The sequence below is a fragment of the Pelodiscus sinensis genome, chromosome 1, assembly GCF_052426305.1.
Source record: "Pelodiscus sinensis isolate ZL-2025 chromosome 1, ASM5242630v1, whole genome shotgun sequence".
Taxonomy (NCBI): domain Eukaryota; kingdom Metazoa; phylum Chordata; order Testudines; family Trionychidae; genus Pelodiscus; species Pelodiscus sinensis.
Window position 1 is genome coordinate 141,585,587 of NC_143052.1, and position 17,907 is coordinate 141,603,493.

Consider the following 17,907-nt stretch of genomic DNA (forward strand, 5'->3'; position numbering starts at 1 on the left):
CCATTTAAGCCCGTTCTGCAATATTTACCCAATTTCCACCCACATGACGGCACTTTTAATGAGCAATGACAGTTCAGGAACTTGACTACTAAAACACATATAAACAGAAGACTATTATATTGAATTGCTGTTGTGGAGCGTGTTCCCAATGTTCAAAGGATCTCACCCATGGGCTGCGTGTTGAGCCCCGCGTAAACCAAAGCCACTGCAGGAGGCTGCAAACAAATGGGCTTTAGGCTGCACAGGGCCTGCTAGGCTGTGTGTTGATTAGCCCTGATCTACATGTCTTGTTAGTTTTTAAGGTGCTGCTAGACCATTCATTTTTTGTAAGTTTTACCATATTTTAAGAAAGATGTGCACAAATTGGCAAAGGTCCAGAGAAGAGCAGCAAAAATGATAACTGGTTTAGAAAACCTGACCCTCGGGGAATGATTAAACAAATCCTCAGCATATTGAGAAAAGACTGAGTGAGGTGGGACTTCGTAACAATCTTCATATATATTATGGGCTGTTATAAAGAGGACAGTAGTAATTCTTTATCTTCACTGAAGGTAAGACAAGAAGAAATGGGCTGAATCTGCAGTAAGAGGGATTAAATATTAGGGAAAAAAATCTTTCTAACTATCCAGATAACTAAGATCTAGAAGAGTTTCCAAATGAGTTGGTGGAATCTCCATCACTGAATGTTTTTATGATCAAGTCGAACAAACACCTGTTAGGGATTGTTAGGGCTTGCCACCACCCAGAACCTTTTTGAGGTTCCTTATCTGAGGTCCCTATATTTCTGTGATTCTATGATTTTAGTTCTCTTTTTCATATCTCTTTGCCTTAAAATGTAGTAGTTCAGATTCATTATAAAACATAATAGAAATGGTGATATAAAATACACTGCTATGTAATATCAAAATGCCCAATTACAAATAGTTGAAAAAGTCTTTTGCATAAGAAGTGGGGGTGTTCTTTGTCAAATTCCAACCAAAATAATTACAGTCTACTTCCCTAAAATTCTCTTTGCAGCCATGTCTTTAGTTGTGTTCTAAAGTCTTGCATGATGGTGGTATATAGTTAAAACAGTTGAGAAGTTCTTTCCCAGTTACCAACATTTCACTGCAGATGAAGCAAAACTATTTAAAAGGAAAGACATAACATTTTGAGAATAAAAGGAACAGAGGAAATGTAAACTGTTTTCACTCTTGGCTCATGATCTGTTTTCACTTACATTATTTTAACTGGGTCCTACTTGCCTGAGCTGGTTAAGCTTTTTTGATTTGTTTCTTCCTCAATAATTTTATTGAGCTGCATATGTATAAACAACATAAATTGTATTTCTCTCTTGGGTGGGCAGGGAGAAGAGCGATTCTGTAGTTTTACGATTTTGCCAGATGTCCCTGGTTTTCTTTCCATCCATCTTGGTGTTCACACATTTGAAGGCAAGCAAGAGTATTTATTGGGAATTATGTCAGAAAAATGTCAGAATCATTTTCTAACAGAAAATGTCATTTTTGCAAAACCAGATTTTTCCATGAAGAAATTTCAGTTTTGCCAGAAAAATGTGAATTTTCTGATAAGAAATTCAAAATAACGCTGTCTTGCCTGCCAGAGGAACTCTTGAAAATTTCACTTTCCACCACAGGGAGAAAAGCAAATAGACAGGCAACTCAACACTTTCCATTTTGATTCTCCAGAAATGGATGTTTCCTAAAAACCCATGATCATAAAACATAGCTCTTTTATTGTTGTTTTTGTTTGTTTGTTTTCAACTAATTCAGGATAAAAAGTTTCAAAATACATATTTCTGATTGGGAATAAATTTCCATTTCTAGCCCATTCGGCAGATTGGTACCTTTGGCCCCTACTCACCTCCATGCTCCTACTTCTTTGCTGGGAGAGGTAATTTCTAGAGGAGCTGTTTCTAGAGGAGGCCACAGCCTCAGTTTAGCATCACACTTAAGCATGCACCCAGTGTTTGGTATGTCATAATACTTGTTGTATTTAAACAGGATCTATATCTGAGTGATGAAGTTAAAAGTAAGGGAGTATGCTGGTCAGACAAATCAGTCTAATTTATTAATCATATTCTGTCCCAGACAGCTTCTTCTTTCTTTCTCCCTGCTTAAAAGAGTTTCAGTGTAGTAAGCAGTATTGCCATCCCCATCTGTTTCAAAATCATAGCCAGGCACAAACACCCCAATGAGAGTGACTTAATAAATCTTGAGATTTATTAAAATAATAAACATGGAGTGGTAGGAGGCTTAACTACACTGTTTGAAACCCCCTTTGAAATCTTCAGAGGAAAGGTATTTTAGGAGTGTAAGTTATTACTCTGGCATTGTGATAAAGTTCAGAGCTGTGGAGATGGTAGCACATAAAAGTTGGGGTCTTAACACGAGTGTCCTAGCCAAATTCCATTTTGGGACATTTCATTCTGCTGACTCCAGTTCACTGGGTTAAGGGATTCTTCTTCATTTCTTGTTGCACATGGTTGCTGTGCACTGTTAACAAGCTGCTATATTTCACCACAGAGGTAACTATTTCAGTGAGTAGTAAAATGAGATTGCCCGTGGATGTCTTTCAGTATATTTGTAAAGCAGTTTGGGATCCTTCTTGATGAGACTACATAGACAAGTAAGGAGGGGCTGAAGCCCATAGCGTCACCTCAAATTAAAGTCTGTCATCTGAACAAGCTTTCCCCCTTAAAATTTTTCCTTTCATCTCTCCCTCTCATTCTAGTCCCCTCTGCAGTTCCAATGATGCACCAGGTGAGCCGCACTGCCAACAGCATTACACTGTCCTGGCCACAGCCAGACCAGCCTAATGGGGTCATCCTGGACTACCTGCTACGCTATTTCGACAAGGTGAGTGGAGGGAAATGGAAACGAGACTGCCCGACTGTGAGCATCAGTGGGGGAACAGAGAGAAGGGAGAACTGTGTAGGGAATGGGAAATCTCTCTAGACTGGGAACACAGCTGAGAACTGAAATGAGCAAGGTGAAGGAGGACACGCCCTGTTATGAATCACAGCCTGACCGAACCAGATGGTGTGGACCAGCAAAGGGCAGAACTCCAGTGGAGTTCATCCCTGGGATGAGATTAGATCTTTCAGAAGAGTTTGGGAATGCCACATTAAAAGGTGACAGAAGGAACCTGAGTTCCTGTGACACATCTCTTCCAGGAACAATCCCATTGTGCCCTTGCAGAAGAAATCCTATAGGACATACTGGCATCTCCATCCAAGCCTGGAGAGAAATCTCTCCCTATAAAAAAAACCTGCAGATGAATGCCAGGAACTCAATTCCTAGGGCTCCATGTATGTCACAGAGATCACAGAAGTCATGGATTCCATGACTTTCTGTTACCTCCATGACTTCTGCAGCAGCCAGTGAGGCTGAGCCCAGGACTGCCCAAGCAGCTAGGCCTGGGGACAGCCTTTCTAGCCACTGCTAGAGCAGCTCCACAGCCAACTAGTTGGACTGCCCCAAAGCCAGCCATATTTGACCATTGTTGGAGCTGCCCTAGAGCTGGCTGCACCAGCCACTACTCAGTGACCTCTGGCGGCTGATGTTGCTAGCATCAGAGATTCCTAGGGCACCCCTGAGCTGCAGCTCCCCCAGCCCTCCCGCTATAGCAGCATTTAGTCCAGAGTATTAGTATAAGTCATGGACTGGTCACAGGCTGTGAATCTTTGTTTATTGCCCGTGACCTGCCCATGGCTGTTAATAAAAATACTTGTGACTAAATCATAGCCTTCTCCATTCCCATTGTCTGTCCTTCCTCCAGCTGTAAGGGAGTCTTGTAAATGGTATTGCTAATTCCAGCACTACATACGCTGTTGCAATGGATTCTAGGAATGGAGTGGCTGAGTTTGATGGGCAGATGAAATAATGTCCCATGACAAGTTGTGAGGTTCTTGAGATGAATAGCATCTCACCAGGGCCGCATAGGAAGTTATAAAATCTGCCCTTGTCCCAGCCCTTTACACTCATCTTCCCTACTCTTACCCAAATTACACTTTTCCTTTTCCCTTACTACTCACTTCCTTTCAGATCAGGACTGAAGGGGCACTGGTGGAGAGGCAGCTGCAGGACGGGATTGAGGGGCATTGAACAGGGAACACAGGATTAGTTGCTGAAGAATGTCATCTGTAGGTAGGGTTTCACATTTGACATCTCCTCTGATTGGCCATTGGGTTGTAGGCGGAAGATGAAGATAACTCATTCACTGTGACCAGTGAGACCAACATGGCCACCATCTCAAACCTGAGTCCAGGCAAGATCTATGCCTTCCAGGTGCGAGCCAGGACAGCTGTGGGTTATGGGCCATATAGTGGCAAGATGTATTTCCAGACGCTGGTGGGAGGTAAGTGATGCACTTGCATGCACTCTCTAACTGATACCTGCACACACACACCTCCCACTGTCACATATATCCATATACACTTCCACTACCTCATGCTCCCAGATCTTCACACCCTTGCATTCCTGTTCACATAATACATTTGTATCCTGCTTTTCTTCATGCTTAGATACCTGCACAAGCTGACCCAGGCCTTCACAGATACATATTGGTATATGATCACCAACTCATATCAGCACTCACACAAACTTCATGCACCTGTATGCAATCTTGCACATACCTGTTACTCAGATTTCTGGTACATCTACAATCTCAGTTCCTTGCACTCTTGTGCACCTGCCTATCAGGACTGGAGTGTGTTAACAGAGCTAACTGTAGCAGAACCCAGTACCACACCACAGAGGTGTGCAAACAAAGCTCTGCAATGGTGTGGTGAAAATCAGGCCCCAGGGTATCTAGACAAAACCTGCTTTTTGGCAGGTTCACCGTCCATTCTCAGAGGGAGAAGTATATCACCTGTGACAGCTCTGGCCTAGATCAAAGGGATTGGGTCAGGGTGTCCCATTCATACATCACTTCTGTGAGCTGGAGGAAGGATAGAGGCTGACCCTGGGAACCAAGCCCAGGGAGCCAGATGGATTACACTAGGGTAACTGCTCAGGAGTCAGTGGATCCAGGTGAGCATAGCAAAGGGGAGGGAGAAGGGGATTGGAGGGGCTGTGGGATGTGCAGGGAGAGGCAGTGGAGGCAGAGAGATTGAAGAGATTAATAGAACAGATAATTGGTATAAGAGTTTCATTTGAGATCTAGGGGAGGCTGGTTGAAATGGTAGGAGACTCTGACAGCCTTTGTCCTCTGTGTGTGTCTGTTTGTTTCCCTTGCCAGGTGAGCGCTCAGAAATAGTTCAGGACCGGCTGCCACTTATTGTGGGCTCAGCACTCGGTGGTCTGGCCTTCTTGGTAATTGCTGCCATTGCCATCCTTGCCATCATCTTCAAGAGGTGAATTCCCTGCCCTCCTCATGCCCAGAATCTCTTTCCCAGCCAGTGGAACCGCTTCTCCCCTCCTCCCAACCACCCGTAGGGAAAGCCAGTTCTACTGAACATTGATCCACACCTTCCTGAGCTCCTATCTTGCTCTGCACCTCCCTCAGGGGGCTCCTATCCCATCACTCCCATTTAATGTCCAGTCCACTGGAAAAACTCCCATTGATGTCACTGGGAATTGGATGGGCCTCAAGCGAAAACAACAGAGAAGCTTAAAAGTAGTGACCACAAACTGTTTGAAGGCAGCATAGTAAAGAATGGACTTGTAAATTAAAATTTCAAACCAGCAAATTTGAGAGAATGAAGAAATCGAAGAAATAGAAGGCAAAGTCTAGGGTTTGTTTTTTGTTTTCCTCTTTCCCTTTTTAATGTTTGTTTTTCTTTTTCATGTATATTTTTTCTTTTGTTATTTTTTTTTCTGGGGAGGAAAGGATAAAAAAAGGCAAATGTTATGTTTCTGTTGTAGTCTGATATAACTTTAGACTGTTAAAACTATAATTTTATGTTATGATTGGAAATATGTGATATTATGTGCACAAACTCAATAAAGCATTTTTTAATTTTTTTTTAAACAAAAAGCAGAATGAATTAAAACTAGCCAAAGCTGGAGTTGAGGAGTGGGCTAAAATGACTCTGTAAATACATCTGCAGGAATAGAAATATCATAAGCAAAGAAGACTCCCCTTTAAATGAGAGAATGGATGAAATTAATGACACTGAAATGTCTGAGATATCCTGCACTTATTATTTAAAATCTGCTTTCAGTTAGAAAACTAAGTTTGGACACTTAGAAAATAAGGAAGACCTTACAAAATAGCTATTAAAAAGATTAGATTTTATTTAAAACATTTAAATACATTATAAATGTATATTACATTTGGAAACATTAACACATATTGTCTTGTCAATATGCAGTGTAGGGTTTTAAGGGAAATTACACAGATAAAGTATCAGAGGGGTAGGCATGTTAATCTGAATCTGTAAAAGAGACGAGGAGTCCTGTGGCACCTTATAGACTCACAGATTTATTGGAGCATAAGCTTTCGTGGGCAAAGACCTACTTCCTCAGATGCATGACATGACATGCATCTGACGAAGTGGGTCTTTGCCTACGAAAGCTTATGCTCCAATAAATCTGTGAGTCTATAAGGTGCCACAGGACTCCTCGTCGCTTACACAGATAAACTTATTTTGGAAACAGGAGAGGTATCAGAGGACTTGGGAAGAAAGTAAAGATTGGGGAATGATGCTGGCAGTTATCACACTGTAATGTCATTTTAAATCTATGGTAAAATAACTGAGTAGGTCTTGAGAAAAACTACTCACGAAAGTTGTGAATTTGTAACTGAGTCCTGAGAAAAAAGCATTGTTATGAGTAATGTGGAATGTCACACAAACCTGATGGTTGTTGTTTGTTGATAGAATTACAGAATTAGTGGATGCTAGTAGTAGATATGCTGTACTCTGGACACTAGTAAAGCAATTAGACCCTCTCTTTCATGAAATCGTATCTCAAATTCTAGTTGGATTGGATAGAAACAGGCATGTGGATTGAAAACTGTCTGAAAAACTGTAATCAGAAGGGCTACATTGGCCCCTGTTCCGTAATAGGGATGCTAATGTAGCACTTTGGAATAGGCAAATCCGCGGGGGATTTAAGTATCCCCCGCGGGATTTGCATTTTCATGGCTGCCGCTTTTTTCCGGCTTGTAGATAAGCCGGAGAAAGCGCCAGTCTGGACGCGATCCTCCGGAAAATAAGCTCTTTTCCGGAGGATCTCTTATTCCTACTTGAAAGGAATAAGAGATCCTCCGGAAAAGAGCTTATTTTCCGGAGGATCGCATCCAGACTGGCGCTTTTCTCCGGCTTATCTACAAGCCAGAAAAAAGCGGCAGCCATGAAAATGCAAATCCCGCGGGGGATACTTAAATCCCCTGCGGATTTGCCTATTCCAAAATGCTACATTTGCATCCCTATTACGGAATAGGGGCCAATGTAGACGTAGCCAAGGTGATGATAAGCAGAAAAGCATTGAGTTGTTGAGAATCTGAGTGTTGAGATGCCACAGGGCTTGGTTTGGATCCTGGTCTTATTTCTCTGATCTAAAGGAACTTGTCATGTAAATGAAATACACAGATGATACTAAAGTGGAAGTAACTGTGAATGCCAGTGAGGACAGAGAAATAATCTATATAGCAATATAAAGAGAGATTAGAAAAACAAGATTGAATTTGGAAAATGTATCTAGAATGGCTGGAGAAAAGTAACCTGAGACATACATACTGAATAAGAGGCAGGAGCTTGTGAAGCCTGGCTGTAGGAAGAGACACTGGAGGCTGGGAATAGATGTGCCTTTACAATATGATATGTCAGCAATAAAGAGTGTTGCAATTTTGAGAGCTGTATGCACAACGACATCACATCGTAGAAGAGAGGCCCTGACTATCTGATCTCAGTGTTCAGTTTGAGGTATCACACTATATATGTCAAGGTGGATGCAGTTTAGACTAGAGTGACAGAAATTTATAAGAATTATAAGGGAGAGTTGAAAAGAACTAAATCTGTGTAGCTGGGGTAAATGAAATTTAAGGGGAGAATAACATAGCTCACAAATAGAAAGACATTGGAGGAAAGGAATTAGAATGGTAGTGAGAGGAATAACCTGTAGTGATGGGATGAAATTACAAAGGGAAAATTTAGCCAGCATATTGGGGAAACCTTCCCAGATAATTATATTCAGGAATGGAATAGTTTCCCAGGGGAGTCTGAACCTCTGGTTTGTTTTAAACTAGCCCGGATAAACAGCCCTGCATTAGCCACCAGCAGATGGTCGGGACCTTTTTCCATCACTGGCTTCTGTGCTGCTTCTGATTCTAACCTCACAGTGGGACAGCCTCTCCTGCCTGCTTTGATTTCCCCTTTTCTTTGTGTCCCACAGTAAGAGGCGAGAGACCCCATATACAGACCGCCTACAGCAGTACATCAGTACACGGGGTAAGTGTTCACCAGGGACAGGTAGCAGGGGGAGTCTTTTCAGGGCTCACACACATCTTTTCCTCCCTGGAGCTCGGTTATGATCATGGCTGGGACATCTCTTCTTCCTCACAGGGCTTGGGGTGAAGTATTACATTGACCCTTCAACTTATGAGGATCCCAATGAGGCTATTAGGGAATTTGCCAAGGAGATTGATGTATCATTTGTCAAGATTGAGGAGGTCATCGGATCAGGTAATGAGAGCATGGCAACCCCTGCCCTGTGGCCTCTAGCTCTTCAACTCCCACTATGACTAAGTCCTGACCCATAGAACAGCTAGCCCCACTGACAACCAGCCCCTTCCCTGCTTCCTGGAACAATCTCCGTGCAGCGAGCCTGCATCCTCACCAGAATCCACCTTAACTGTAACCTCTACCTTGGCCCAATGCAGTGTCTAAAGCAGCATTGGAAAGGCCACCCCCAAATCCTTGTTTGCCCCCCCAATCTGTTTCAAACCTTAATACTTATCCTCATTCACATTGGAGCTTTCACCATGAATTTTGTCATAACCCTAACCCTGATCACTACCTCTTTGGTTCCTGGGGTGTTTATCTACCCTGTCCCAGGCTCCTCACTTGGGTCTCGTGTTTCCCCACCTCATGCTAGCTGTGTTTTCCCTCCCCTCCCCCCCGGCAGGAGAGTTTGGAGAGGTGTGCTTTGGGCGCCTGAAACCCCCAGGGAAGCGTGAGTACACAGTGGCCATCAAGACTCTGAAGTCAGGTTACACAGATGAACAGCGGCGGGAATTCCTGAGTGAAGCCAGCATCATGGGACAGTTTGAACATCCCAATGTCATCCGCCTGGAGGGTGTGGTCACCAAGAGCCGCCCCGTTATGATCGTCACAGAGTTCATGGAGAATGGCTCACTGGATTCCTTCCTCAGGGTATCACAACCTGGACCCCCCTCAACCCATCCTCCAACCTCTCTGTGTGTCAGTCAGTTCCGTCATTTAATCACTCCATTCTCTGCCTCTCTGGGTTTGTCCAGTCTCAAGGCCAGTTCCTTAGAGATGCGACAGAGATATTAGTGAGACACAATGGATATCTCCAGGATTAATGTGTTGAGAATTTTGCATTACTGGCCAGGTCACCCAGCTGGCAATGGGCAGACCATTTCAGAGTCCAATACAATCTCGCTGATCAGAAATATTTCCTGATATCCAAGCTAAAATGCCCCACCCTCCTTACTGTCCTGCAGTTGCTCCTAGTCCTGTTCCCCAGATCCCCTGGTTTTCAAGCTATGCATCATAGGACACTTATAGTTGGAATATGGAGCCCCAGGTTGTCATGGAGCCCTTCTGCCTTCAAGCAGTAAAACCTCCTGCTAGTTATAGCCTGTTTCAGGACTCAGAGTTCTCAGAGCTTTTTCTGACCGGCTAAACTACAACAGAATTGCACATGGATTTCTTTGCTCTTCGTGTAGCTGCTTTACCTCATTCTTTACCCGGGTTTTTTTTATGTTAATTCAATCACAGGCAGATTTGCAGGTGACTCTGCCATTGGACGATTATACAGCATATAGACCCATACTAGAGCTCTGAAAGATCAGAGCAGAAAAGACTGCAGGTTGCTCTTTTCTCTTGTAGCCAAGTCATCTAGTTGCTACAGGGGCGATTTAGGTTCAGGAGTCAAGAGCCTAAGAGAGGCAGTGTCCTCAAGATTGGATATATCCTCAGATGTGGGTCTCCAATATGAAACTTTGAGATCCACAGCCCTAGACATTCCCTCTCCTTCCTGGGTGTTTACACTTGTATGGCACCTACAGGTGGTTCTGTCTCTCACAAATTTGCCTGAACATGGGTGTATTTTGTTCTTTTAACTACCTAACCCTTCCTGCTCCAATCCCTCTCTTGTTGTTGCTCTTCTCTGCTGGTTGCAATTCCTGTGTCCACTGAGTCCTGAGTCCTTTGGGTGTGTGTCTCTCCTGTCTGCAGCAGCGGGAAGGACAGTTCAGCGTGCTGCAGTTGGTGGGGATGCAGCGGGGTATCGCAGCTGGCATGCGTTATCTCTCAGACATGAACTATGTTCATCGTGACCTAGCTGCCCGTAACATCCTGGTCAACAGCAATCTGGTGTGCAAGGTGTCTGACTTTGGTTTGTCCCGTTTTCTGGAAGATGATGCCTCAAACCCCACCTATACTGGAGCCCTGGTGAGTTACTGGTGGCGAAGGGGGCTTCTGTTAGGACTGCCCTGCACAAGCCTGTCTTATACACACTGTTAAGTCTTGTGTGTTCTCCTCTTACCCATAGAATGGTCAATAGCTCAGGTATGAGATACCAGGAATGGGGTACAATGCCTTGCACTTCTATTATACCACTTCCAGCTCAGCCTTTGATTGGGAGGGCGGGAGGCATTGGGAATGGGCTACAGAACCTTTCACCCTGAGGTCATGAGTTACAGTGTAGTCCCAGACTGATGATGACTGACTACTGCACTGTAATCAGCAGTACTAAAGGCTCTGGTGAACTCAGTGCTCTGCCACTCTCCAAACCCCATCAACTGCAGTAGGCAACAGTTTTCTCCTATGCTGGCCAGCTCAACAGAGAGACTGAGAACTGAGGAGCCAAGGACTGAATTCCCCTCCTGCCTCTCTTTGGGCAGCAGGGCGTACGTACCACAGCTAAAATGCCTGCCAAAATCCTTGTGCGACACCTATGAGCAACACCCAAAGCAAGCATTGCATATGTAGAGCTCGGACACCCCCTGAGTTCCCTGCAAGAGAGTGGGACTGGGCCAGGGGCTGCAGCTATCGACCTGTGTGCACGGTTTAGAGGAGGTGGCTGATGAGATGGGGATCAGGTGGGTGTGCTTTGCACAAGAGCTAGCTCCTGAGTGGCTTTGACTGTTTTGTCAGGAGGGAGGGATCTGCAGTTGGCAAGGACAGGCTGAAAAAGGAAGTGATGAAAAGCTGCAGACCAAGAGCATTTGTCCATAGTGTTGGATGCTGGGCTTTTCAAAGGAGTCTGAGGCCTTTGTGCCAGCTCCCATTGATATTCAGTAGGCTTTGGGCACCTTAGACTGCGGTGAAAAAGCCAGCCTTATGTAATAAAGTCCATTGGACAATTGGAATTGCAGCTATCAAAAGTTAGGTTCCGCTCCCATCCATGCCCATGGGACAAAGTGGCGTTGTGAGCACAACTTTAATTTACCCTATAAACAACCAACCAAATATTGTTCTGCCCTGGCACCACATGCTCCAGGCTGGACTGGGATCTGGGATCTGGGCTCAGCCATTCACTGAAGTCTGTTCTTTGGAATCTCCATGTCTTACAAGCACTCTGCTGTGTGCATCTCTCACTCTGCTCTTCAGGGTGGCAAGATCCCCATCCGCTGGACTGCTCCTGAAGCCATCCAGTACCGCAAGTTCACATCTTCCAGCGATGTCTGGAGCTACGGCATCGTCATGTGGGAGGTGATGTCATATGGCGAGAGGCCTTACTGGGACATGTCTAATCAGGATGTAAGTTCTGGTTGGTCAGGTCTCTGCTCTCACTGAGGTTCCTCCTGAAGGTGTAAAAGGCCCAGATATTTCTCAGTAGACAGTGTTTCATGTTCCTTTCTTTACTGTAGGTAATTAATGCTATTGACCAGGACTATCGCCTGCCACCACCACCAGACTGCCCAACTGTCTTGCACCTACTCATGCTTGATTGCTGGCAGAAGGAGCGAGTCCAGAGGCCCAAATTTGAGCAGATAGTTAGTGCTCTGGACAAGATGATCCGTAAGCCATCTGCACTCAAAGCCACTGGCACAGGGAGCAGCAGGTGAGATGGGGCATGGGCAAAAGGCAGGGAGGGGGGGTTCTAGGCCAGGATCATGACACGAAGGAGAGGAACTGGCATCAATTATGAATGAAAAAGGGCACACGTGCGAAGATTAAACCAGAGCTTATTGCACTTTACAACTGGGATGAGGGGTGATCTCGGTGAGGAGAATGTGGAGTGAGGCAGCTAGTGTTAGGGCTAAGCTGGAAGTGGGAGCAGGGCATGGGAAGGGAATGCCTGGGGTGCATACATCTGGGGTTAGGAGTGAGTAGGAAGTGTGGGGGGGGGCTGGCAGGGGAAGGGAGGGGAACCCCTAGGGTGGGTGCAGCTGGGGTTATGGGAGAGCGGGAAGAGGGGGCTGTCAGGGGAAGGGAGGGGAATGCCTGGGGTAGGTACAGCTGGGATTAGGGTGAGCAGAGGAAGGAGGACCTAAACTGTGGAGAAAAGGAAATCCTTACTTAAATCTGGAATTAGAAATTTGTCTTACATTTGATATTTTCCCATCTGCATTTCCCACCCAGTTGGTGCCAGATGCAGGAGGTCAGCAGAGGGGATGTCTCTGGGGGTAGATGCAGTCAGGATTAGATGGCTCCAGAGTAGATGACGGAAACACGTCCTGCTGGCCAGGAGGGATTTTCCCGTGGGTATAGAACCTCGGCACAGCACAGTGCAAAGCTGGGGGAAGGAAGAAGTGTGTCCTGCTCTCAGTCAACATCAATATAGAAAGAGATTTTTAGCCTTGGTATACATTCAAAGGGCAGGAAAAGCAGCAAATCCCATTTATAAATGGTGATTTCTTTAGCCTTTGGCTGCTGCTTAGTCTTGTTCCTTTTGATGAAGGAAAGTGTTGGAGCGTAAAAGGCCATACTGCACGCACACGGTCAGTGCTGTCTGTTCTAAGGGGAGCAGCTCAGCTAGGGAGAGCTAGCCCACAACTGGGGAGACCCAGGGAGTAACTTTATCAGTTCCTTTTCCTTGCTCTTGGAAAGAACCCCCAGCTCCAAGGGATCCTCACCCAGCCAGTGAGGCAGGATCCAGAGGGCCTGGGGCAACTGGGGATGCTTATCCAGAGTGCTCCAGGGTGGAATGCAAAGGGGAGAGAACTGTCATCTATTTTGCCGGGTGAGTTGGATTGGGTGCTTTTAAGGGAAATGGGGGATCCTGGCAGGAGAGAGCTTGGATACCAGGCAGGAGCTTGTGGGGGTTCTGGAGTGTGGTGGGGGAATATTAGTACCCATCCTTATTCAGTGCTGTCCTGCTGTTGTCCTCCTTCCTCCCTGCTCCGCACTGACTATTGTAATTGGCTAGTTGGTGTTGGTCATATGTGAGTTGAAGTCCCGGGTTGAACTTTCAACCCTATTAGACTGGGTAACAACTAGATTAAGCAAATTTTCTCACTCCATTATATGGTGCAGTTTGAAGTTTATAGCTTTCAGGGTTGTAACAAGGGCTGGGCAAACAGGGTGCTCACCCTGGATGCATCATAATTTGCTCAGGGATTGTCAAGGCTGCTTCCCACTCTGGTACAACAAATGTGGAAGTAGGGGCCTGCAAAAACACCCCAAAACCTGGTCTCTAAAGGCTTTGGTACAAAAACTTCCCCCCAAAAGCCTAATACCCAGATTTTGGGGAATATCTGCTGCCACCACCCAAATACTCCAAGAAAACCAGGGCAGTGATCACTTGGGAAACCTCCTCCCTAAAACCTCAGGGATACCTCAAGCTCTTTTCCCCAAAGAGCCTGAAAAAAAAAAAAAAGGGAAAAACAAGTTGCAGTCTGTGGTAGCTGACTCCATAGCCAGCCAGATGGCCAGACCTTACAGGTAAAACTAGGACACCAAAATGACCCAATACCAGGTTAATTAGAAAAAGAAAAACTTTTACTATAAAAACAAAACCATAGTTGCAAGCATAGTGACTAGATGAAAAAGAGCCACCGATTATTGTACTCATGGGGGACCCCCTCCCCCGCCATGGGCTCAAAACTTAGTTACAAAAGAGAGAAAAAACACTTATAATAGCACAGACACATTCCCAAACTAGAAAGCAAATAAAAGCTGACAGACTAGCTAAACTTTGCCCTACTTACACATTGTGAGGAGACAGGCCTTCCCATCTCCCTGTTGCTTGGAAGAAACTGCTCTGCCTCTGTCCCCAGTTTGAAATCCAGATATTGGCTGGATTATTTATTGGCTGACCAGATACCTGGCTAGGGACAGGAGACATAGTTAAGTCTTTAGTCACCAAGTTGCTGGTCAGCCCTCATGGTTATGACACGGGTGCAAAGATGCAATAAGTAAAAATAATAAGCTGCAAAAGTAGAGAGCATGACACGTGCTAGCCTAAGGAGAGGGGAGCATAATTAATATTTTGCCCCAGGTGCAAATATACCTAGTTACGGTGCTATCAGCTTTTACCCTTGAAACCTAAGCCAGTCTCCACTGGTGGAGTGTTCAGTTTTCTCCTGAGTGTCCTTGTGGTTGGTATATGTGGGGGCATCAGAGCAAGTAAGCCAGTGTGCTGTCCCAGCAAGATATTTATAACCCGTACAGTGTACTGGCAAAACACACAAGGAGTCAGCTGCCCTGCACCTCCTCTCTGGTGCAGCTGTACAGCTCACACCCCTGCCCCCTGCCCTTCCCTGGAACTTCATCTCTGTCTACAGCAAGGGGGCTAGGGCAATACAGTTGCACCAGAGAGGAGCTGTCAGCATTCTGCTCCTTTCCCTGCTGCAGGTCCGAGGAGAGCCTGCAGGTCAGGGCTCTCCTGAGAACTGCAGTGAGAAGAGGAGCGGAACCCCCATCCCTACCCTTCACTGGAGCTGCCTCTCTATACAGCAGGACAGGGCTGGGGAGCGAGGAGGAGTCATGCAGAGAGTCATTGGTCCCCTCTTAACAGGGTCCCCTACTGCTAAGAAATGGATTTGAATTGCACCACTGGGTGGGTGCGGGGTCTCGGCAGGGCAGTGAGTGAAGGGGTTGGGGGTGCGATGAGTGAGGGGGCTAGGCGTGCAGGGTCTCAGCAGGGCGGTGAGTGGGGGCTGGGGCTGTAGGGTCTGGGCCTGAGAGGAAGGGGGCCACTTACTTTCTTTTGTGCAGCTCCCAACACTGTGTCCTAAGCCCCACCCTTGCTGCTCCTATTGGACAAATTCCAGAGCAAAAGGAAAAGCCTCCAGGAAGCACATCCCTGTGCTGCTGTTTCCCCATCCGGGGCAGGGGGTGAGCCAGTGTGCCCAGTCACTTCTTCCCCACAAGCCAGATTTGGCAGGGAGCCTGGGGGCTTTCTTGCCCCTACACCACAAAATATTTGCCGAAATATTGGAATTTCTGGGACATTTTGATGGTTTATGGGGACAGTGGGACAGAATATTTAAAATCAAAACTGTCCCAGAAAATCCGAGCCGTATGGTCTGTGTAGATATAGGGATAACAGGGGGCTCAGCCCACAAAAGCTTATGCCCAAATAAATCTTTAAGGTGCCACAGGATTCCTCGTTTTCCCCCAGTCTAGTGCATCATAGTATGAACTTACAGCACTTACCTTCTTTCTTCCTTTGCAGACCATCCCAGCCCCTGCTGAGCAACTCACCCCCGGACTTCCCCTCACTCACCAATGCCCACGAATGGCTGGATGCCATCAAGATGGGTCGCTACAAGGAGAACTTTGACCAGGCTGGACTGACCACCTTTGATGTCATCTCCCGTATGACTCTGGAGTAAGTAACATGGGGATGGAGCAGAGGATGCTGGGAGCTGAGGGTTTCCACCAAAGGAAAGACTTCCAGAGTGGAAGAGGAGCCAGGAGATAAGGAATAGGGAATATATAGAGGATACACACAGATGTAATGGAAGGGCAGTTCAGAGCAAGACAATTGTCAACAGGGTGTTTCCGTTATGCCCTTTCTACACTTGACGTACAACTGGTGTTTGTAACCAGCTCTGATTCCTCCCCCCCCCCCCCAACACACAAAATGCACACAATGGAGTTTTGTCCACACATCATTAGTGTGTGTGGAGCATGTTTGTGCATTTGCAGCTACACCCCTGCATCAGTGCATTGTGGGAAAGCATGGGCTACTCTTCCCTGGTCCTCCAGAAGGAGAGGAGGCCTCAGGAGGGCATGCACACAGAGAAACAGCAGCAGCACATGGGGAGGTACGCTTTGTGGTGTCCTTCCACACTGAGGGTGGGGGAGGAAGAGGATTAGCCAGACCAGTCACACAGGCATAGTTGGGAGCAGAGAAGGTCTGTCTTCAAAGGGAAACACTGCTGCTTGGGATATGGAGAGACAGCTAGGCCTGTGACAGCACCATTGGTACTAATCATGTTAGCTGTGGTATAAACCATGTTTACAGCCAACCATGCCACAAGTTGGGTTGAAACTGGGTGACAGTGAAGACAGGGCCTGAAAAAGGGAAGTAACAGAGAGAAGGTGGGTTGGGCCAGTTGAGAGCAGAAGTCCCGTGTTTACTGTGCCCTCTTTCACTCACAGAGACATCCAGCGAATTGGGATCACCCTGGTTGGCCACCAGAAAAAGATTCTCAACAGCATCCAGCTCATGCGAGTTCACCTGAACCAGCTTGAGCCAGTAGAAGTCTGAGGTGCAGACTATTCCTCCACTTCTAAACTCCAGGAAGGAAGTTCAGAGGGATTTTCACTCTCAATGGGAGCAAGCGAGGCAATCCCTGGAGACTTTATGCAGCAAGAGGGAGGGCATTAAATGCCCTATGGCACCAAACCAAACCCTTGCAGTAACTTGACTGCAACACTACAGAACTTGTACACTGGGGAAAGATTGGGGGGAGAGAGACCTGCTGTAACGTGGGGAGGAGCTGGAAGATAGTTTGGACAGATCAAACACGCTTGCTGCCTCTTCTCTGCCTGCAGATGAGATCAAAAACATTACAGAGCTGTCACTGGGAGTCCATCAAAGCCACACAGACATTTTTCACCCTGAACCAGGCAAAATAAAGGCAGTGGAAATGTTCCTTTTTTTCTAAAGAAAAAAAAAGGAGCTAAGGTGTGTGAGGTTCTTTCTCAGTTCTATGGGTTTGGGGCAGGCCTGCCACCTGCCATTCCCAGCTTGGTGGGGGACACGTGTGACAGGAGATGGGGTGAGTGACCCGGTTACTGCTGTGCTGTCCTGTTCCAAGGCAGAGCTGCAAGGGAGGGTAACTGAGCTCAGAGCTGCACACCACTTGGTGGCAGGCAGAAACCGTGGGTCCTTGAGTCTGCACCAGGGTCACAGGGGCAGGAGGGGAACAGATCCCCTTCTGCTTGGTGCTGGGAAGGGACACAGCCAATTCTTGGATCCCCACTGCTCCATTTCCCGAGTTGGGAGTGGGTGGCTGAGCAGAGATTCCTGAATCCACCCTCTTGTGCTCTTGCCATCCTTGAGAGGAGCAGAGAATTCTGGTCCTAGGGATCAGAAAGGAAGGGAGGGGAGCAGAGCTTTCTGGTTGCTGCTGACAGATGGTTCTGGTTCCATCCCAGACCCTGTTGGGAAGGAGAGACCTGGGCTCTGGCTCCATACCAGTTAACATCCCAGAGGAGCAGGGGCTTCTGATTTCCTTCCCACCCCATTGCGGGCATTGGGGAAGGTGACAGTGACCTTGCGCTCTTAGCTCTTGAGCAAAGGTTCTTCCTTTGCTGACTCCATCTGTTCCCCAGAAGCAAAGGAGCAAATGAAATAAATACAGACCAGAGACGAG

The 17,907-nt window shown here is 46.5% G+C and overlaps 1 protein-coding gene across 7 annotated transcripts in view; it reads left to right on the top strand.

The window, feature by feature from the left end:
• Window positions 1-17,901, top strand: part of EPHB6 (EPH receptor B6) — a 146,391-nt gene extending 128,490 nt beyond the window's left edge. For 6 of the 7 annotated variants that reach the window (XM_006111846.5, XM_025186808.3, XM_006111847.5 and 3 more), the window contains 11 exons: window positions 2,731-2,855; window positions 4,194-4,356; window positions 5,239-5,353; window positions 8,337-8,392; window positions 8,507-8,626; window positions 9,069-9,316; window positions 10,367-10,582; window positions 11,744-11,893; window positions 12,004-12,197; window positions 15,756-15,911; window positions 16,688-17,901. In XM_006111846.5, coding sequence (XP_006111908.3) covers window positions 2,731-2,855; window positions 4,194-4,356; window positions 5,239-5,353; window positions 8,337-8,392; window positions 8,507-8,626; window positions 9,069-9,316; window positions 10,367-10,582; window positions 11,744-11,893; window positions 12,004-12,197; window positions 15,756-15,911; window positions 16,688-16,796 — 1,652 coding nt within the window. In that variant the 3' untranslated portion in view covers window positions 16,797-17,901. The remainder of the gene's footprint in view (window positions 1-2,730; window positions 2,856-4,193; window positions 4,357-5,238; window positions 5,354-8,336; window positions 8,393-8,506; window positions 8,627-9,068; window positions 9,317-10,366; window positions 10,583-11,743; window positions 11,894-12,003; window positions 12,198-15,755; window positions 15,912-16,687) is intronic. The other variant, XM_014575691.4, reaches the window with a different exon arrangement.
• The last annotated feature ends 6 nt before the right edge of the window (window positions 17,902-17,907 follow it).